This window comes from Scatophagus argus, chromosome 19 (genome assembly GCF_020382885.2).
Source record: "Scatophagus argus isolate fScaArg1 chromosome 19, fScaArg1.pri, whole genome shotgun sequence".
Classification (NCBI taxonomy): Eukaryota; Metazoa; Chordata; class Actinopteri; family Scatophagidae; genus Scatophagus; species Scatophagus argus.
Window position 1 is genome coordinate 175,001 of NC_058511.1, and position 22,995 is coordinate 197,995.

The 22,995-nt window shown below is 44.9% G+C and overlaps 1 protein-coding gene across 1 annotated transcript in view; it reads left to right on the top strand.

Moving 5' to 3' along the window:
* The window catches only part of allc (allantoicase), an 8,765-nt gene extending 4,953 nt beyond the window's left edge, over positions 1 to 3,812 (top strand). The window contains exons 2-11 of the mRNA XM_046373990.1: positions 90 to 140; positions 593 to 680; positions 819 to 938; positions 1,692 to 1,771; positions 1,870 to 2,002; positions 2,082 to 2,237; positions 2,356 to 2,429; positions 2,536 to 2,644; positions 2,736 to 2,854; positions 3,200 to 3,812. Of these exons, the coding sequence (XP_046229946.1) occupies positions 90 to 140; positions 593 to 680; positions 819 to 938; positions 1,692 to 1,771; positions 1,870 to 2,002; positions 2,082 to 2,237; positions 2,356 to 2,429; positions 2,536 to 2,644; positions 2,736 to 2,854; positions 3,200 to 3,379 (1,110 nt within the window). The 3' untranslated portion in view covers positions 3,380 to 3,812. The remainder of the gene's footprint in view (positions 1 to 89; positions 141 to 592; positions 681 to 818; positions 939 to 1,691; positions 1,772 to 1,869; positions 2,003 to 2,081; positions 2,238 to 2,355; positions 2,430 to 2,535; positions 2,645 to 2,735; positions 2,855 to 3,199) is intronic.
* The last annotated feature ends 19,183 nt before the right edge of the window (positions 3,813 to 22,995 follow it).

The following is a 22,995-nucleotide window of genomic DNA, read 5'->3' on the forward strand; positions in this document are numbered from 1 at the left end:
TGAGGCGACAGTGCTAACCTGCACTACTCAGCTGCCTCAGTCCCGTTTTGTTTTGCATTAAATAAAGTGTTGTCCTGTTGTTTTTTCAGGTAATTTTTGCTTCAGACGAGTGGTTTGCTCCTGCTGCCAACCTGCTGAAGGTACAGCTCTGATCCACCTGATGTCAGCACGTTTGAGCTAATATTTCATATCACGGTTACTGTGAAGAGTCTCAGTTTAGTTTAATTTACGCTATGATTTCACCTTAAAGTAAATGTCAGGTGTTATCATCAACAGACATCATGTGTAGACTCAAACCAGCAATTTCTTAGTCTCCCGAGACAAACATCCTGGCTCACAGTCAATAAAAACAAATATTTAGTTCATAAAACAAAAAGGTTCATTAATTTTCTTGAAAAGCTGCTCAATTCAGTTTTTATATGAAAAATAGGAGGAAGTAATACATTTGTTGGGGACTATTTTCAGCAGCAGATTGATCCACTGTTGTCCTGTGAGCCAGCAGGACAACGTTTCACGAGAGTTATGATTACCTGAAACATTTCAAACAGGACAACAGCAGCAACGTGCACTGAGTGAACTCATGTTTGTACAGAAAGAGCCGCCGCAGTTCATCGTGTCTGCCTTCACAGAGTACGGAAAGTGGATGGATGGATGGGAGACAAGGAGAAAGCGAATACCTGGTTGGTTTCTGGAATATACATGTGGTGTTTTCACTTCCAATTTAGACACTTCTGATTCCACCGAAGTGAATTCAAAAATGACAGTAAGATGACACTTAAAGAGACAGTTATAGTTTTCTATCTGACTCTTTCTGGAAGGTCATGACTGGTGCCTCATCCAACTGGGTGTACCAGGGCTGATCTACGGCTTTGATGTGGACACGTCCTTCTTCACTGGGAACCACGCGCCACACGTGTCCATCCAGGCTGGCTGTCTGGGTATGAACACATCGTGAACTCATCACCTTACAGTATAGATAAACATTTTCATGCAGCTTAACACACTGCAGTCAGTCTCTCTCTGAAATGAGCATGAGATTAGTCCATCCATCCATCCATTTTCTATACCGCTTATCCGTCAGGGTCGCGGGGGAGCTGGAGCCTATCCCAGCTGACTACGGGCGAGAGGCGGGGTTCACCCTGGACTGGTTGCCAGTCAATCGCAGGGCCAACACACAAAGACAAACAACCACACACTCTCACACTCACACCTAGGGGGCAGTGTAGAGCAGCCAATTAACCTAATGTGCATGTTTTTGGTATTGTGGGAGGAAGCCGGAGAACCCGGAGAAAACCCACGCAGGCACAGGGAGAACATGCAAACTCCACATAGAAGGGCCCAGACCGGGATTTGAACCTGGAACCCTCTTGCTATGAGGCGACAGAGCTAACCACTGCACCACCGTGCCGCCCCATGAGATTAGTCTTTGAATGTAAAATGATTATACTGAAAGACTGAAATTTCAACAATTTCCTGTGGGATCAATAAAGTGCTTATCTTTCCACGACATTAAAGTGTTTCAGTTGATAGATTTTCTTTTTATGTACACACAGTATACCTTACTGTATGTTGGACTGCATTGGAGTGTACAGGTGTACCCAAAGAAATGGACACTGTTGGACCATAATGGAGATTCACAGGGTGGATGTGAGGGGTGGAACTGGACTCATTATTTACATCCTCTTCACCAGACAAACCACCAGCCTTCACCCTGGAGGGAGACCGAACCGGCATGGCTGCCTCTGACAGTCAGCTTGCTGCTGTCGCCAAGGTAACACTGAATCTATCACTGTGGTGACCCCGGCGGTCTGCTGGTCATACACACACACAAAGAGTTGATTGACAGGTGATGTGTGGTTTGACTGACAGCTGGCCTCGAAGGCGTGGCCGGAGCTGGTGTGCGTGTCTCAGCTGAAGCCTGGATACTCAGACTGTTGCCACAACTTCTTCAAGGTGAACTTCAACCACAGAGTCACACACCTCCGCATCAACATTTACCCAGGTAGACACACACACACACACACACACACACACATACAGAAATTACATGACTGTTATTCAGTGTGTCTGTGTGCCATCAGATGGAGGAATCGCCAGACTGCGAGTGTATGGCGTCGGGCAGAGAGACTGGTCATCTGTCTCCGCCCAACAGGATGTTGATCTGCTGGCTCTGACCAGTGGGGGAGTCTGCCTCGGCTACAGTGACGCCCACTTTGGCCATCCACGCAACATGATCGGTTGGCATTATTATTATCTTATTGTGTCAGGTTAAGTCGGCCTCAGTCACCAGGTCTCTGCTTCTGACTGTGGGCGTAATGGTGAGACTGGTGAGACCCTGATGTGTTGTGTTTGCAGGTCTTGGGCGAGCTGTGAACATGGCTGATGGATGGGAAACGGCCCGCAGACTGGACAGACCCAAACACCTAAAGGTTTAAACACACACACACCCACCTTTCAGTTGCGACTCTTCCTTCCTCTCACTGTGGACATAAAGCCTAAAATGTGTTAAATGTCCCCCTGCTCATTGTCTTGCAGGTGGACAAGCAGGGTATCCTCCAGGTCCCTGGCTGGGAGTGGGCCGTGTTTCGTCTTGGTCATCCTGGAGTGATCAACAGCATCGAGGTGGATACCAACCATTTCAAAGGTCATTCATGTCTTCTGTCTGTTTAGAACATGTGTGAATCTTTGGTCTTCAACAGAAGAAAATATCACCTCAATGATGTTCATTCATGCAGGAAACTACCCAGACTCTTGCAGGATTGAAGCTTGTTCTTTGACCCCAGAGAAGGAAGTTCAGTGCATCAGGACCAAGTGGACTTCTGAGAAATGGCATGTCCTTCTTCCACCTCAGAAAGTATGTTTGTTCTGCCTTTATATTCACTTCCTTTTGGGTGTTTTGTACTTTTACAAAATGCTTCCAAAAGTTATGAAGGAGTCCTGTAGAAGTTGATGAGTTCAATTTAGTTATATAATCACAACAAAAGTTTCCATAAAGGGCAGGTCAAGACTAAATTCTTTAATACAGAGACCTAACATTCTACCATGAGGAAAAACTGCCATTTAACAGGCAGTAATGCTGTCTGTTAAAGAGTCCTTCAGTCTTCTCGAAGTTCTCTGAAGATATTTTTGCTTTATAAATGAGAAAAGTCTGGTCACACGATGAATGTTTGTCTAACTTCTTCCTGTCTGTGCTGTCCAGCTTCATCCTCATCACAGACACCTGTACAGCGAGGCCCAACTGATGCTAAGCCGACCTGTCAGTCACATTCGGTTCATCATCAGCCCGGATGGAGGAGTCAGCCGACTCCGACTGTGGGGTCGACCCACATCGATCACTTCAGATCCAGCCAATCAGCAGAGATCAGTGTCCAAACTGTGAACCTCTGAAACGTCCAACTCTGAATGTCAAGATTTAAAGTTTCTGTGTTTAATGATGTTCCACTGGTCAGTGTACGTTTACAATAGGAGGTCATGTGACAGTCTGGCCATTAACACTGAAATAGACACAACACATCCCTTAATACTATGAGACTCCTCAGTTAATAACCTGAAATAACTGAGTCAGAGGACGGGGATCGGGAGACGTCCTCGTTCTTTTCCAGATATCGGCGATAAAATATTGACCTGCTGCTCATTGATTTTCTTTAGTCTTCTCCCTCATTACTCCTCATTTTGTCTTATTCACAGCTCAAGGTCAACTTTAATCAACCTCAGACAATGTTGTGTTTGGTATGAGCCTCTTGCAGACTGTGTGAACAGGCAGAGTGTGGTCATAATAAAGACGTGTGGCAGACAGTAAATCAGAACCAGGATCAGTTTCTGTTTGCTGTTAATGTAATTAAGGTGAGCATTAGCATCATGAGTGTGAAGACTGCAGCCATCAGTCACAGCTGTCAGCTCCACCAACGCCGTCATCTGTCATCTGCTGCCCGGAAGTGAATCATACAGACTAAGCCCAGGTGTTCACCTCCACCTGCTTTCACTACCAGCTTCTACTAACTCACTGCTATAGACCAAATCTTACCTGCAGAAGTGCAGGTCTGATGCAGTGACTCAGTCTGATCTGACCTGATTCCCTCTCTGGTTTTTGTGTTGGAGGTCTGATCACCGACCAACAAAGGAAGGAAAGTGACATATCTTGTCATTGGAGGGAACTCACTCCAACGAAATTTGTTCTCTGCATTTAACCCACCCAAGTGACGTGCACACACACACAGCAAACCCGAGGCAGTGGGCGACCGCGTGCAGCGCCCGGGGAGCAGTGGGGGTTAGGTACCTTGCTCAAGGGTACCTCAGCCATGGACACCGGGACCAGCTGGCTGGTGCTAATAAAAATGAATCATGGAGAGGAAATTAAAGCCTGGCTCCCCCTTCTAATGAGGCCACATCCATCATGTTCTGCTCTTTAACCATTGGTACAACCCCCACCTCTCCAAACACACAATTACAACCACCATAGACCACAACAAACAACTACAGACATTACACTATTTTTCTCTCTTTGTTTGAACTTTTCTGTTTCGTCTGATGATCCAAACTGTCGCCAGCGGGAAACAGTTGAGAGCCAACAAAGTGTTGAAGAAATTTATCCTGTTGATTCTCAATAGTGAACAAACTGGATTCTGGTGATTTACCAAAAATTAATGGAGCTAAAACTGTAAATTTCATCCTGAGGGTGGTGCTAGACAAAAGACAGCAGCACGATTCACAACCAAAGGGTTCATCCTGTGGAGAACAGGAATGTGAGATCCAGCATCTCACATGTAAAAAACAAACAACTTTCCTCTCATAAATACAACCCTAAATAAATAATATTAAAATAGTGTGAAGAAAAGGATAAAAGCAAATGTGGTAACCGTATTGCACAGTCAAACCCATCCAGATTGCTGCAGGGGGCTGAATGTGTGTGTGTGTGGGGGGAGTCATAATAAAAAGACTCCTAAAAGTCTTACAAAGGATCTCCTGAACCACCCAGTTCTGCAACACAATGAGAGCAAATGCTCCACCCAGCCAGGACCCACCACAAGGTGTCTGCTGTCATCAATGTGCTCCTCTCTGCGATCTCTTAATTTACAAAAAGTTGAGTTGAGAAAAATAAGTTGAAACAGCAGTTTGTTTGTTCTCTTCTCCGTACTTGATGTTTGGATAAAAGTATTTTAGTTGTCTTTTAGTCTCTGATAGATTCATGACTTCCTGTGTGATGTTTGAGGTCAGCTGTAGGATGAATGTGTGAGTGAAATCAGACCTAATGCTGCTGCAGTTCAGGTGGAAATGCACCCGTGAGATCATCAAGAATTTCCCTCCAGGGATTCAAGAATTTCCCTCCAGGGATTAATAAAGGAATTCTGATTCTGATTCTGATTCTGATCTAGGGTTACCTGACAGCAGGGGGCAGAAGAAACAGGATCATTTAGTGTCTGCAGACCTGAAACCAACATGAGAAACATGTCCTCTGATCTGTTCTGCATCCAAAAACAGAAATCCTACAAAACCCTCAGAGTTAATCATTTATTTATCCTGAAAATGCAAAAAATCAAAGTGTTTAGAAGCCAGAGATCCTTCATTGATCTGAAAAACTGAACTCCTTTAAAACCCCTTACTTTGAAAATGCCTCAATCAAGCTGATATTATGTGACTTTAACTTGATTTATACATGTTACAAATATTCCACAGTGTGATGGCTGTAAGATATTAATGTGGCTGAGATTTTAATGTTTTAATTTGCGACGCAAACTAACGCTATTTTAAGAGATTCTTATCATTTGAAGGTTTTTAAAACATATCTAAATTCAAATCTATCTGAATCTTTTACAGCCTTTATTGAATGGAGAGAACAGGGACAGGTTGGAATCAAACACAGACCACTGCAGAGAACTTACCTGGCTCTAACAGGTGAGCAACCAGCGTGCCACAGTAGGAGGGGTTTAAAAGGATTAAAGTTAAATGCCTCCTCACTTTATATAGAATGACATTAATGTAAGCCTCAGCTGCTCATTGTGTTTAGGGCTAATTAGCATGTTGTAGCATGTTATTAATGTTAGCATCAGAATACACTCGATTGGATGGGAAAACATCACACCTGGTAAACATGTTAACATCAGAACTGCTGTGTGCTGCAGACTGAGCTGCTTTGTGTTGTTCACCATCTGTGTGATGAGACTTTGACTCTGAGCGTGACCGCTATGTGGCCTCATAAACCCTCACAGTCTCCCCGGGCGTCGCTCACAGGGCTGGGGGCGGGTGCCAGCGTTGCTCGCCTCGGCGCTCTGGAGATTATTGCTGTATCTAACAGGCTGAGGATATTAACTTTGCTTGATGGGCAAACAGCAGCACCTTGCATACTTATTTCCCCCGAGACTCCTGAATCAGATTTCCAACGATCCTCGCAGGAGAAATTTGGTAAAACCGTGTTGGTGTGAATCCCCCTGAGAGACAGTGATAGCCTCATCAGCATAATGACGAGCAAATCAAAACCACAGCGAGGAGATTTAACCTTCCTCCTCCATCAGTGTGAGGGTTCACACAGCCAGCCATGTAAGCTCATGTTGGAGGTAATGAGGATGGATGGCTCTCCTCCACCTCACTGCCTTCAACATTTCAATCCTCCACCAGCTAACGGCTTCTCCATCACAGGTGCAGTCAGAGGCGTCACACTGAGGCTCCACCTCCTCATTCAGTAATGTCTGGATGTTTTCACTGAGAAACTGCATGTTTATTCAGGAATATCAAAATCCTTCAGGAAGTCAGCTGATCCTGCGGAGTTGTGTTGGTTTTTAAGGATTATTTCTACACCAATAATCATACGCTAACTTAAACCCCCAGAAAATATTCCTAATACCCTAACCCTAACCCTAACCCTAACAGCTGATGTAGTGTCAGCGAGCCCAGAGTGAAGCTCTGATCCTTCACCTGTGTCACGTCTTGTGTTTAGGTTATGCTTTGTCTTTTGGTTTCTGATCCATATGTCGTGTTTCATGTGTGTCTTGTCATGTGTTTCCATGCGTTATGTTCCAGGTTTTTGTCATGTCCTGTTTTATTTTGAAAGTGTCACTTCCCCTGTGTGTCTTTTTCATGTAGCTTTGCTTTTGGTTATCTTGATTGCATTTTTTTCCCTTAATGTGTTTCACCTGTGTTTTGTTATGTTGTCTATTTAGTCCTCGTCTTCCCCGTCACTCTTTGTCAGGTCGTTGTTTTGTCTCCATGTCTAAGCCAGGAAATTCTTGTCTTGTCACGCCAAATTTTTGCCACAGCTTTTTTGTACCTTTTTGTTGATCCGTAGCCACAGTAAGTGTGAGCTAGTTTTGAGGAGGAGACTGTACGCAGGTGTACTGATGTGAATTGTATTGTTAATGTTAGCATGAGACACGCTGAGTGAGAAGCAGTGTGTTTAGTCCGAGCACGTCACTCCAGTTTGATTCACGATCAAACAATTAAAGAAAAGAGATGAGGAACAAATCGAAGCGAGTGGCTCATTTGTGTTAAAGTTTAATTGTCTCCGTGTCCTGCAGTCTGTTGTCTCTCTGAGTGTGATCTGAGTCCAGAGCCGAGACGACGACGAGTCTGTCCTGAATATGAGACATGAGAAGAGATCACCTGGACAGTAGGGGATGTGAGAATATGTTTTGTCTTGTGAGCGTTCAGTAGAACGTCTGCAGAGGGCAGATTGTAATCTGAAGCACACACACATCACATACAACACTGTGTCATCGGCATAAAACTGGACTGGATGTGTTGATCCTCCATTCATACAGTTCTCATTGATTTCTGTCCTTTCTAAGCAGATTTGTGTGTGTGTGTGCATGTGTGTGTCTGTGTGTGTATCTCTTTGGACCACACAGCAGCTGTCACTCACCTTGCTTTTATTTTGAAATCCTCCAGTCAGACAAACAGAGCTGCTGCCAGACTCCTTCCTCCTTGACTTGTTTTGCCTCCTCAGGCTCCTCCGGTGGCCTTGACTCCCCTGCCAGGGCTCAGTCCAGCCTCATTGACCTCTGACTAGACACTGCTGGAGCCAAGTAAAAACAAACAGAAATGTGATCTGGGTTCAGGAGCAGCAGCAGAAAAAGAAGCAGTGAAAAAAAAAAAAACCCTCAAAAATCAAACCAACTTGAAGTTTGGTTTTTGACCAAACTTGAAGCTCAGAGTTGTCTCTCTACACTGGTGAAGGTGTTACTTCTGTAGGTTCATCCCTTCATAAACTTATAGATGTTGATCTCATGAAGGGGTGGAAGATATTAACCTGTCTTCATTTGCTCACTCACAGACAAAGTGGTGTTCAGAGTTATGAATGGTGTTTTGCTGAGTTATTCATTCAGACAGGTATGGGGCAGTCGTGGATCAGCGGTTAGGGTGTCGGACCCGTAACCGGTGGATCGCTGGTTCGATTCCACGTCCCGGTGTCCATGGCTGAGGTACCCTTGAGCAAGGTACCTAACCCCCACTGCTCCCCGGGCGCTGCACGCGGTCGCCCACTGCCCCGGGTTTGCTGTGTGTGTGTGCACGTCACTTGGGTGGGTTAAATGCAGAGAACAAATTTCGTTGGAGTGAGTTCCCTCCAATGACAGCTATGTCACTTTAAAAATTTAAATTTAGGTGAGTCATTTCAGAGGTTCAGAGGAGGATGCAGGGCTCAGGGACGAAATGGGACTAACTGATGGAGCAGCTGCATTCAGACTGTAACCCCCTGGTCACAGTACACTCTGCTCTGTCTGTTAATTTGGCTCAGATCAGACTAATGAACTCACCACCAGGCTGCTGTACAGAGTCTCAGCTGCCGACCGGCCACAGAAGCATCAGCAATCAATGGGCCAATCAATAAATCAGCTGCTGCTGTCCATCAGCTCAGTTTGGTTCACATGGGTCTATGTCTTTTTGAGTTTGATGGAGCAGCTGAACCTCCTCCTCTGGCAAAGTTCATCAAGTTCATTGGAGTCTTTTCATGTTTTTGGTGATTTATTGGTTCTCAGAGAAGCTGAAAGATCACATACACTATATATATGATGAAAAGGTAAAAATCATGTGGTAAAGCTGAGGATTTCTGCAGTAATTGGGACCTTGCAGCACTGATATGAGATCAGGACTTGGGTTTATTCCATTCATAATCCTCAGATTCAGATGACATTTGGTCCTCATCTTTCCTGTTCAGGTTTGAGATCATCCTGCTGCTGGAGAGGCAGCAGAATCCTGATCTTGTCACGTTAAGTCCATTAGAGGCAGAAGAAAGTGGAAGAAAAAGAAAAAAGTGGTGGAAGAAACAAGCTGATAAATGATTAGAATGAAAAATACACATTTAAGATAAACCAAGAAAATATATTTTTATGCAGGTGATTTACATGAAAACAAAAACATAAACATAAAGAAGCTCTAAAGCCTTCACTTGTTCAGATTCTGCTCCCAGTAATATGAAAAAGAACTAATATAATAAGACACAGATTCAGATTATTATTAAGAAGGCATCACCATAAAGAACACTTCCAAAGACAGTGTGTACAGCAGGCTGAAAATAAAATATTAAAATATTCATCATTCATTCATATTCATCATAAAGTATCTATCTATCTATAACATCTGGGTGTGTTTTTTAAAGAGGTTTGTCTCCAGCTACTTTAAAGCACTGGGGTACATAACCTGTTATTAGGGACACATAGATCACATCTACAGGTGCTAAGTAAGGGTAAAGCTTCTTTGAGCAGCTTAGTAGGAATGGGGTCTAAGAGGCATGTTGGTTTAGATGAAAATATGAATGAATTTAATTGATGAGGGTCAATGAGAGAAAAGCAGTGAAGATAATTATCTAGTTGTTGCTGCTGTTTCTAAGGTTCCAGTGATTGGGTTTCGATCGGTACCAGCTGAGGTCAGTAGGTGTTGAATTTTGTCTCTAATGTTTAAAATCTTGTCATTAAGAAAGGTTAAATTTATTAACTTCATTTATAACTTTCTGATAAACCTTACAAACATGATTAAATCCTGATGTACAGGGAGTTAAATGTCGTCTAAACGTTGTCTCTGTCTGTGTGGTGTGACATCATCAGTGAGTCACAGATGACATCAGCTCTGACCAACCTGTCGTTACTCACACAGCAATGAACTAGATTGGTTTAACAGAACATGTGGCAGGTGAGTCAGAAAGACAAGATGATGACTCACTTGTACAGCCTCACCTGCTTACCTGAAGACTGCAGGCCTGGACAAGCAGAGACATGTTGACAGCTGCTCCAACCAAACGCCACCTACTTCACTTCCTCACATCCAAACAGTTCAACAGATCTGATTCCAGATGGACGAGTTTCTGATATTAGGTGTTGAAGCTAAACTACTGATCAGTTTAATATACATAAAATCTATTTCTGATCATTTCGTTCTTAGTATTTCTACACTGTTCTACACAGTTTCTTCCCCTGTGCTGTTAGACTGTTGAACGCCAACTGACTAACATGCTGCCCTGCACCTTAGCAATTGATTTTGCTCATTCACTGTCCACCTGCTGTTCATTTGCACTGTCTACCTCACCCACTCGCACTATACTCCATCCTGCACTACCTTACTTTTGAACTACCTCCAGAAAAATATTTATTTCACTTATTTTATTTTGTGTTACCTTACTCTATTTTATTTTTATTTTTATTTTTTATTTTATTTTATTCTTCAATTATATGTTACTGTTATGTTCTATGTATGCACCAATCACCAAGACAAATTCCTAGTAATGTGAAACCTCTTCACTTACATGGCAATAAAATCTTTTCTGATTTCTGATTTCTGATTTCTGATTCTGTGGTATTCAGTCAGCTCCAGAACACACTCTGTGTGTGTGGCTCCATGTCTGTGCAGTAGGTGTATCTGAGGTGAAGGATGGGCCTTCATTGCAGACTTTCGGCTTTAATTTAAGTGTACTGACAACAACAGCACCGAGTGAACCACTTTGTCCATTAGACAAATGAATGTCCTGAGCAAACTTGTCGTTTTCAACACTTGGTTTCAGATCCTTCTGGAGTCCACCGCCATGACTGCGCTCTGGTGATGGTCTGCCAAGCCTCCTCTGCAGCTGCCTTCACTTCCTGCTTATTGACAGGGCTGAATCCTGTGGATGGATGTGCTGCTTCCACAACCCTGCAGGGTTTTTTTTTGCAGGTAATGAACTGTAACCTGGTCAATAGGTTTACATCTCATGGTTAAACGTCTGCAGTTGTCCTGGTGAAGAGGGAACCGATTCTCCTGTGATCCACCACAGGAGTTTTCCATCAGACCTCCACCTAGTTCTTCTTTTCAAAGGATGTACCGAACAGAAACCGCTTGTCTCAGCCCTCTGAACTCTCTGTTCTTGACTGAGTGGCAGATATACAATAAAAAACACACAACACTTAGAATAAACCACAGGCCTTGAATCAGCTGATCCATGCACGAACACTCACAGGGTACAAATACTGTGACGCGACCACCAGGATCTTCTTTACTGCGAGGATGAACACCCACATGTTCATCAACAGGTGGAAGGACACACGAAGAGACATACACTGCTGACTCAGAACGTCTCAGTATTCAAACTTTTTCTCGCTCGCTCAGTGGATTAAAATAAAACACTCTGTCTTTTCTGACCTCACTGCACTTCATGTGTGGCAGTGAGATCATCGCTGGCTCACAGCATGACATCAGCATGTAAACACCACATGTAAACCACATGTAAACCAGATAAGAGACATCTTTAGTCAATCCTGAGGGTCAGTACTGGTGCCGGTCTGGTCATAGTCCAGAGGCTCTGTGAACCATTTGGATTTATCTCTGTACTGGATGTGATGCTGATATCCACCAGAAAAACAGTCAGATCTGTTTTCCTTGTCTTTTGATTCCCATGTTCAGATTTTCTGGGTTCGACAGGCAGACACCTCCTCCACCTTTAAGCCTAGACTTAAAACCTTTCTGTTTGATAAAGCGTATAGTTAGCCCCAAACAAAGTGTGTAGGGCTGGTAGCCATAGTTACAGTCACTTCTTGACAGACAGCCACAGGTAGAACAGGTGTGACTAACTGTTAACCTTTAATCTCTATCATAGCTACACTGCTATAGGCCTATGCTGCTGGGGGACACAAACATGATCCACTGAGCAGTTCCCCCACCTCCTCAACACCACCACCATCTCTACTCCCCACCTCCTCTCCTCTTCTTCCTCTCCCCTCATCAGATCAACATATAATTCATTATTTTCTGTCACTAACTGTGTGTCCAGTTGTCCTCGTAGTTTTGTGTCTCTCCCTCCCTTTCTTTCTCTCTCTGTATCTTTCTGCAGGTTTCTCTCCATCCAGATCTACATGTTGAACTGCATCCTCTGACAAACCCAGTGACAAACCCAGTGTCTACTGTCAACATCTCCCTGTTGTTCTTCTATGTAGTGATATTAGAACTAACTTAAACAACATATCAGCTAAAAAACAAAGACATACAATACACAGTCTTCAGAATTCCAGTTATAACAACCTGTCATGTTTGTCCTTTGTAATGTATGATGTTTACTGCATGTTTCTCTCTCTCTCTCTCTCTTTCATCCTCTCTGTCCTGTCTACCTCTTCTTCTCCTCCTTCACCCAGCCGACTATCAGCAGGATGGTTCTCCCTTGTGAGCCTGGTCCTGCTCAAGGTTTCTTCCTGTTAAAAGGGAGGGTCAGCTGTGATCCGACCTGCACGCCTCAGAGTCCTGGAGGTGTACAGGTCTTGTAGAGATGGAAGGCTGCAGTCGATCACCTTCTCAGCGGAGCGCACAGCACGCTGCAGTCTGAGCTTGTCCCTGGCGGTGGCCCCAGCGTACCACACGGTGATGGAGGAGGTGAGGATGGACTCAATGATGGCCGTGTAGAACTGAACCATCATCTTGACTGGCACCTTGAGTTTCCTCAGCTGTCACAGGAAGAACATCCTCTGCTGGGCTCTTTTGATGAGGGAGCCGATGGTCAGCTCCTGGTACCCAGGAAGCAGAACGAGTCCACCGTGGTGATGGGGGTGTCTGTCAGGGTAAAGGGGAGCGATGGAGCTGGCACTTTCTGAAAGTCAATGATCATCTCCACTGTCTTCTGGGCGTTCAGCTCCAGATTGTTGTTGCCGCATCAGGACACCAGACGGTCCACCTCCCTCCTGTAGGCGGACTCATCCCCGTCCGAGATGAGTCCGATGAGGGTGGTGTCGTCTGCAAACTTAATCAGCTTGACGGACTGGTGGCTGGAGGTGCAGCAGTTGGTGTAGAGGGAGAAGAGCAGAGGGCAAAGTACACAGCCTTGGGGGGTACCGGTGCTGATGGTCCGGGTGTCCGAGACATTCTTCCCCAGCCTCACATGCTGTTTCCTGTCTGTCAGCAAGTCAGTGATCCACCGGCTTCACTGACTATATAAGTTGCTATATAAATAAAATTGAACTGAAAATTGAATTGCATTTTCTCCTGGGTGATTCCAGACCAGTTTGAACAGACTGTGGATGACGTAACATGATGTGTTTGAAGACACGAATCACGTTGCACACCTGGAGCTGTCGGTTAATCTGGATTCCAGATAATCGCGTGTTAAGCTGCACGACATTTTACTTCATGTTAATTTAATTTGCTGAGTAAATTATTCAAATTAAATGAAAATACAGAATGATTATCAAGAGACCTTCCAAGTGAAACCTCCTGTTCAAACTCTCAGAACTTTATTTAAATCTGAGGACAGATCTGTTTCCCAGAAGCCTTGGCTGAAGAGGCAATGCATCAAAGTGACAGACCAATCAGCAGCCGCTCGGCTCTTCATCCAAAACGATTAACTCTAATTAATGTTGTTACTGTGTGTGAAGTGTGCCGAGCTGCCTCGTTTATCTTTGTTGTATAACTGCAGGAGGAGGAGTACGCACACACACACAAACACACACTCACAGGGTGTAAATATTCCCATATTTTTTACTTTGTATATCTTTTTTGCTTGACCTGCCTTTATTTATTTTGCTGTCCTTGTGCTGCTGTGACAACGTGAATCTGCTCAGTGCAGGACTAATGAAGGCCCATCTTTATCTTTATCTCTTTATCTTTGATTCATTTTCCACACTGACTGCATCAGATGCCCTTGAAACTGAACTGAAGTGACAAAATTAGATGGCAATTTTATATGTGATTAAAATAGTTAACTGAATGTTTTCAGCAGAAACATTTTGGTCTTGGGGGTTTTGGGGGCAGCCGTGGCCTAGAGGTTGGAGAAGCGGCTTGTGATCAGAAGGTTGCTGGTTCAATTCCCCCACTGGACGGGCAGGAAAAATTTGAGTGTGGTGGAGTGATAATGTCCCCACCCCCCATTAACTGGCAGATGTGCCCTTGAGCAAGGCACTTAACCCCCAATATAAATATGCTCCCCGGGTGCTTGATGCAGCCCACTGCTCCTGTGTGTGTTTCGCTGCATGTTGCATGTGTGTGTGTTTCAGTCAGTGATGGGTTAAATGCAGAGAAGTCATTTCCCAGCTTGGGATTAATAAAGTAAATTAAACTAAAATTAAATTAAAATTAAATCTTGGAGCTCAGTCTGTGTGAGATCAGGTTGCCGCCCTTTGAGCTACAGCGTTTTCTCTCATCTCTCGGCGTGTTGGCAGAGTGGGACCTCCTGTCGGTTCCTCCTCTTTGCTTTCTCATGTAAATCTCTCTATTGAAGTGCTGCAGCGTCGCAGCTGCCTGCTGCTTTATCACTGCTCTTCCACACCTCCTCTCTGATGAATCTCCTCTGTTTGTCAGCAGCCGCCGGCCCCATAATCAGGTTAAAGAACCCGGGACCTCTGGAGGCCCCTGAGTCCAACCCCCCTGTTGCTGACAGGAGGAAGATTGCGACCCAGAGCAAGATTTCACAGGCTCAGAAAGATGAGGTTTCACTGAGCACATATCAGTTCTGATATAAATTTAATTTAAATACATCCTGCTCGAAGGCTATCATAGTTGAGGATGATGATGATGAAGCTGATCACACCATGGTTGTCGTGGTGAACAAGCTGCCTGCTAATAGCTGCGACTGGAAGCAGTGACCTTTGACCCCGCGTGGTGGCCCTTCAGACAGCAGAAGGGACCCGACACACACACACACACTCAAAGGTACTACATTTTGTGCTTGAGGTTTATTTGGATTGTAATACTAAATTGGGAATGCAGGACTTTTACTTGTAATCCAGTATTTCTACACTGCGGTATGAGTACTTTTACTGAAGTAAAGGGGTTTTTCACCACGAGGAGGACAAGCAGAAGGAGGGGAGGAAAATAAATGAAAGAGTAAAAGATGGAGGGGAAGAGATGGAGGAGGTGAAGAACTGAAGTGTGAGGAGGTGAGAGCAGCATTAATTTAGATTTCTACTGTCACGTGTGTCAGGTATGAATGTGTGCCCATCAGGGTGGGAAATTTTGCCTGAATAAATAAACCCACTCCCATTAGCCTGTACTTTACTGCTCGTGTTAGCATGCTAACACGCTAAGCCAAGATGGTAAACATTGTACCGGTTAAACACAGGCGTGTTAGCATGAGGAGAAGTCAGTCTTGTCATTAACCAACCACCTGGACGCTCTCTGTGGACGTCCTGAGGATGCTGGTCTCTTCATTTCCGGTCCTTCACTCTTTGGAGAAGTTAAGAAAATCGCAGTGTGATTTTTGGCAGGATATGTTCATTGGCCTTCAGCCAGAAGGGGGCGTCGTTGTGCTCAGAACAGGAAGGTGTCGTACACCTGCCATCCACACAACCACATTAATACGTTTCAGCTATGAAGCAGAAACAATGAAACACAGTTTCTACCTGGCATCACCCAAAACCGGCAGGCTGATAACTGACCGACGATACGGCACAGAGAAAAATAAGAGCTCACCGCGAACACGTGTAGGAAGCATGATGAAAAACTTCGCGTTGTAGTCAAGGCTGCTTTTCTTCGGGTCATGTCGTAAAGGACTGAAGTCTCGGTGTGTCTCGTTTCTGCTTGTCCAGACTGAAATGAAAGCTGAAGTCTGTTTACAGGCGCTAAAACGCTGGATCGTGTGGACTTTGGCAAATATGACGCATTTTTAGATGAAAAGGTGTGAGTGTGGATGCAGCTGATTGAGACGTGAGAACAGCTTTAACATTTGCAGCGTTTGTGTGATGCGGTGAATTTATTTATCATCCTGTGACAACTTGAGTATGTAATAATCCGGAAAAGCCTGTGAAATCACAGTTTAGTGCTGATAACAGAGAGGAAAGCTGACGGGACGGCTCCCCTCCCTCCTCTTCCTCACCCCCTCTCCTCTCTGGACCTTCGCCATCTGCCACAGCTGTCGCTCGCTCTAACCGCCACTCTAATTGACAATGAACCCAAAGGCGCAGCGATAATTACAGCCGGCCGCTTGGCAACTTCTCTGGGTTTCAATTCCTCCTTTTCAGGATTCATCAGGCTCCATCTGCCGGGGCCCAAGTCTGGCATCTGCCTCCCCCTCCTCCCCCTCAGCCTGCTGGGGGTTTTGTGTTGGTGCTTATTAGCGAGGCGGCCTGTAACCCTGAGAGGTGAAGACGCCTCGAGCAGAAAGACTCAAACTGTTTGTTCAGTCGCAGAAAGTCGGAGATAAAGAAAAGGCTCCTTGTGCTTCCTTGTTTTCTTTCTCCTCCTTCTTTTCGTCTTCTCTCCTTTCGTTCACTCTGTCATCCTTTCATGTTTTCTCTCTTTAAAGAACAGAATCAGAGCAGCTTTATTAGCACAGAGTGTCAGTGACGAAGAGCTTGGGGTGTTTGGTCAGAAAACAACCTCAGAGATCAATTTGAATTTCTGTGAAATAAATCCTAACATAAAGACAACACGAAGTAAATGACCGCAGCAGAAGGTGATGCTTTTCTTGTAAACAGGTGAAAAAATCCAAACATGTTCGTCTGATTTATCAGAATCAGAAAGACTTTATTGGCATGTAAGTGAAGAGGTTTCACATTACCAGGAATTTGTCTTGGTGATTGGTGCATACATAGAATGTAACATATAATAGAAGAATAAAATAAAATAAAATAGAATAAGGTAACACAAAATAGAATAAGATAAGTAAAATAAGTATGGCTCTGATTAAACAGAAACTGTTCCTTTGAAGCTCAGGTACGTTTGCTCAAGTGTCTTATAGAAAATTAATCATCAGCTAATTTCAAAGATGGATTATTTTTCAATAAATAACTGAGAAGAAGAAGAAATATCAATATCAATGAAAATGAACAAATTCTCATTTTTCACAGTTAAAGTTGGTGTGAAGCACGTTGGTCTTCCTCTGGACTTGTATCCACGTCCCTCAGCGACCCGTTCGGGGCAGTCGTGGATCAGCGGTTAGGGTGTCGGACCCGTAACCGTTGGATCGCTGGTTCGATTCCCCGTCCCGGTGTCCATGGCTGAGGTACCCTTGAGCAAGGTACCTAACCCCCACTGCTCCCCGGGCTCTGCACGCGGTCGCCCACTGCCCCGGGTTTGCTGTGTGTGTGTGCACGTCACTTGGGTGGGTTAAATGCAGAGCACGAATTTTGTTGGAGTGAGTTCCCTCCAATGACAAAATATGTCACTTTCATCTTTCATCATTCTTTTTCCTAAACTTAACCAAAGTGCTGTTTCACGTTCAGCACGTGTTACGAAGACTCTGCGAAATCTCAGAGTTATTAAAGAGTCTCACATGGTTTCATTTCAATACTGCTCAGATGATGAATATTTCTTCTTCTGTCCTCTCCCACCAGTCATGTGACTACCCCTCTGTAGGAGCCTGACCCCTCAGGTTGGGAGCAGCAGAGCTCAAAGTAGCTCAGAGTCTCGTTTACAAACCCACACACATCCAAACACTTTCTACAGGGAAGAGGAACATGAGGAAAAGAAAAAATAGCTTTAAGAGCAGTTTTCAGACAGAAAATCTTCATCAAATCACTGCCTCCTCCTCCTCCTGTTCCTGCCTGGATTGAAGAAGAAGAAAAGCGTGTCGTGTGTCGCGGCCTGTCGGGGGTTCAGTTGGAGGAAGGCGGGTGTTTTGTTTCAGAAAGCCTCTTTTCTTCTCTGCTGCAGGCTGCTTTGTGTGTTTGAAGCTGCCTGCTGTTTGTGAACGCAGCTCGAGGCCGTGGAGTTGGTCAGCTGCTGCTGGTTTGATCCAAACCTGAAAACCGATTCAGTTCCATCCAGACGAGATGAGACCGGGGAAAGAAATCTGATCTGATCAATCAACATAGCAATAAAATGACTTAGAATCTAGGATGTTCAATATTTGAATTTTTATTTTACAGAACCAACAGTCAGAGGCGGTCAGCTCAGGACACATACGCAGTCCAGACCTTCATCCTCTGCTGCTGCTGACTTTTCATCTGAAATGAGAACAGAAGTTAGGAGCTGAGGTTCTAATCAGAGTGTGGGTTTAACCTAAACTCTGCCACCACAGGGTGTCCCAGCTGAGCCCCCCTAATCCTGAGGACAAGAAGAAGGAGGAGGTGGACAGCTTCTCTGGCCTCAATCCAGTGCCTCCCCCTTCCCTCATCCCCCTCACTATAATGGGGAGAATCCCACAGAGAGACGGAGATGAGAAAGGCGGGGGGAAGGGAGAGCCTGGTCTCTGTGTCTTTAGAAAAACCAGCTGCTTGGCTCTCAGACTGAAGGACGGCTTGAGCTCCAGTTGGGACATTTAAACTCTGAGGACAAACGGGACCAGCGAGACCACGTTAATCCTGATAGTGGCCCAGCTGAAATCAGTCATTTTCATCAGTTCATTTCACAGAAGCATGACCCATTTGTCCCACCCAGCTGTCCCAGGTTAGTGCCTGGTCTGATTATGAACTGGTCTGTCCAGGGATAGTCTCTCAGATTAGTCCCTGGTCTCTCACCGGTAGCGAATAGTTTTTTCCTGTTTGACTCTCCCTCACACATCTCGTTAATACAGTCCTGTTAATCCATAATGGGTCCCCAGTTAATCCCTGACTGATCTCTAGTCCACAATTTATCCTGGGATAATCTTTGGACTGTCTCAGATTACTTCCTTCTTAAATCCCAGGTCTCTAGTTTATTCCTGGTTTGTTTTAGTTTAATTATGTTCTGCTTCAATCTCTTGTTCAAGTCTGGTTTGTCCCTGGTTAATCCCTTTTCTATCCCAGTATTAGACCTGGTCTCATGTTAATCCCGGGTTTGTGGACTGTCTGAGGCTACGTCCTGGTTAAACTCTGATCTTGATCCTTCTTGTGTCCTTCTGTAATCCAGAGTCTTTGTGGAGTAATTCGTATTTTCTATTTTGAATGAAACCTCGTCCTGGACGTTAACCTGACTGTGTGAGACTGGGAAACTGGATGATGTGGGCTTCGTTGTGGGACAGGAAGATCCCCTCACGGCTCTAACAGTCCCAGAGTGATTCATACACGTCAGCCTGCTGAGACACAATCCAATATTCCAGAATTATTTAAATCACACACATACACCCCCAACCACCAATTTCTCCTCCCCTCCTTGCCCCTCTCCCCTTCCCATCCTCCCCTCCTCCCCCTCTTCCCCTCCTCACCCCCTTTCTCCTCTTTAGAAAACTGACATGTCACCTCTTAATTTGCACTTCCAACAATTTTCCACCTCCTTGCTGCTGAGAAGGATATTCGTTTTAGTCTTTCTGTTTTTCCTCTTCATATGGAGGCTCGTCCTGGAGTGGCTGATGGTTAATTACAGCAGAACGAGGCCTCGCTGTCGGCGGCGTCCATCCGGCTGCAGAATCCAGAAATGGATTCAGACAGCCAGATCCATCAGCAGTTCATCTGGAAACCCACTTCTGTTTGGAGCCCATCAGAGCCGATCGTTCAGGTCTCAGTCAGACACAAACGCCGACTGTCCCTCGTCTTCTTCCGACAGACATGTTCTGATTACTGGTGAAGACGCCAGCTTTTTAGGCAGCGTATGTTTTTTTTAAAGCGTCGAGGATCTACAGGAGAGCAGGTTGGGCCCACAGAGGGAGGGTGAATCTGTTTTGGGAAAGCCTGGTTTTACTGACGGTTATTTCAGATGGATGTCAGTTTTATTCCTGTGTGTCCAGGACAGACAGACGTACAGACAAACTACCAGCCTCAAACCGTCCTGGTGAAGATGACTGAACTCGGAATCCAAGTCCAGAACCTGATGATCAGCTTTCCATCTGAGTAAAATCAATGCTGACCGTTTGTTTATCCGTCTGTTTCTGTTTTTCTTGTTAACAAATTTACAAACAGCTTTAAGGACAGTTTTAAGTACCTGGGTGTTCGCCTCAACCATAAACTGAAGTGGTCACATAACAATGATGCCCTGTACAAGGGGCCTCCACCTTCTGAGGAGACTGAGGTCCTTTGGAGTGTGCAGGCCCCTCCTAAGGACTTTTTATGACTCTGTGGTAGCCTCTGCTATTCACTACGCTGTGGTCTGTTGGGGACCGGGACAGGAAGAGACTGAACAAGCTGGTCAGGAGGGCCAGCTCTGTCCTGGCTGCCCACTGGACTCTGTGGAGGAGGTGGGTGAGAGGAGGACGTTAGCCAAGCTGACATCCATCATGGACAACACCTCTCACCCTCTGCATCAGACAGTGGAGGCTCTGAGCAGCTCCTTCAGCGGCAGACTGCTACACCCTCAGTGTAGGAAGGAGCTACAGCAGCTCCTTCATTCCCACTGCTGTTAGACTGTACAGCTCAACAGTCTGGTCCTCTTTCCTCCCTTATGAGGACTTGGATAGAGCTGTATAGTGTACTGTTTTTACTTACCTTGTAAATTGTTAATTTATTTTACCTCTACATCCTTTTGTAACTGTTTTTGCACACTTTTTGCTTTTTGCACTCATCTTCTGTCCTTGTGAGCTGCCACAACAAGTGAAGTCCCCGGGCGCTTGATGCTGCCCACTGCTCCTGTGTGTGTTTCACTGCATGTAATTTGCCAGGTGTTGCATGTGTGTGTTCAACTAAGGATGGGTCAAATGCAGAAGACGAATTCAGTGTGTGTATGTAAAAATATATATACTGTCAATAAAGCTGATCTTCACACCCCACCCCATCTCCCTCTCTCCATCCCTCTCTCTCTCTCTCTCTCTCTCTCTCTCTCTCTCTCTCTCTCTCTCAACCCAACCGGTCAAGGCAGATGGCCGCCCACCTTGAGTTGGGTTCTGCTCCGAGGTTTCTGCCTCCTATAAGGCAGTTTTTTCTCGCCACTGTCGCCAAGTACTTGCTCAAAGGGGAATGTTGGGCTCTCTCTATTTACAGTTTAATTAAAGAGTTTGGTCTGGACCTGCTCAAATTGGAAAGTGTCATGAGATAACTTTTGTTGTGAATTGGCGTTATATAAATAAACTGAATTGAATTGAATTGAACTGAATTGAATTCTTCTTCTTCTTCTTCTTCTTCTTCTTCTAGGTGAAAGGTGTGCTGGCTTTGCTAATGATGTATGATCGATGCTAAATCGTGGCAGTGACTCATCGTTCCCCACAGATCTGAGATCAGATCCACACTGAGCGTCGCGGTGGCTTCAACAGTCCGGTCTCAGTCAGGCAGAAGTCTGAGAGGTTAAGTTTGTCTGTCTTCGGCCTCCGTGAGCTGTGTAGTCTACATAAAATTCTACTACAAAAACTGCAGACCTCGATGACCTTCCACCAGACAGAAAGTGCTGACAGCGTGAGTGTTTCTGTGTTTAGCCATAGAGCTGATCAGGAGTATTGATCAGGTCTCAACTCATTGATCCTGATTTGTGGGGACGGCATTAGTCTCAAGTCTGTTACAGGTATTCCTGTTACCAGGTCCTGACCTGAACAGGGTCAGAATTCAGAGACTCTTTAGCTCTCAGGTAAACATAGCTGAGGAGAGCTGAACTCCTCCAGGTGTTTCACAACAGGAAGTCACACATGGCCCTCTCATTTACAGAGGATGTCCCTTCAGATCAGATCAGGACACTGGAGGACTCTGAGCTGAAAACTGTTGTTTAAATCATCATGTTAGGATTCACACACACACACACACACACACACTGTCTCAGCCAATCAGCTGTCAGTCTTTTCTGATGTAAGCTGCAACTGATAACATCTGAGCTGCTGCTCTTCACATGAATGCATCACACACACACACACACACACACACACACACACAGGGATTATCACATCTTACATCTTGCTGTAAACTCAGAACTGTTGCAGGGCTAAATATTCCACTTTAAAGGGTCAGTTCACCCAAATCACAATACGCCTGACAAGCCAGTAAAATTGCCATTGAATGACAGCAAGAGGGTAAAGGAGAAGAGAGTGAAGGTGAAGTCCAGAGTGTGAAACGTTTGGTTTTCTTTTGCAGACAGCTTGTCCAATGACGAGTTCTGTCTCAGGACATGTGACCTCACAGCACATGTTTGAACTGCGATCCTGATCACCAAGCGTGTGACTGCTCATTTCCTCTGGAGCTTCGGGATTCAAAGGTCCACTTCTATTCTAGGGATGTGACTAGAAGCTGACGGCGAGTTATAACAACTTGATTGTTAAAATAAGTTTAGCTCTCATTGGTTTGCAGCTCCTCTTCGCTCCTCATTTGTGATGCGTAGTCAATCCAGATGCAAATGAAGCAGGAGTGAACACCAAAGAATCAGAATTCCTTTATTTATCCCTGGAGGGAAATTCTTGAAAGGAGAAAAGTGCGGAGTATAAAAATATGATAAACAATAAAGATAGGATAAACAAAAACTAAAATCTCAAAGTACAGGTATTTACAATGTATTCAAATTTTTTAAGAAAATTTAAAAATACAGGTATGTACATGTGTAAAAAGAAGAAGAAGAGCTTGTCTCATTGAGGCTGACAAACAAACCACAACACAGAAGCGTCCAGCTCCTAAGTGTGAAGAAAACCCTCCTCCTCCTGTAGACCCCTGTCCCCCCGGGATGCCGGCCTGATGAGACACTGCAGATCACTGCTGCAGCTGACTGTTAATGCAGACGATGTGTTCATGTGGCTGCTGACGAGATGCTCTTCACACATGCAAACACACCCACCTCCCCTCCACCCCCGTCTCCATACACATG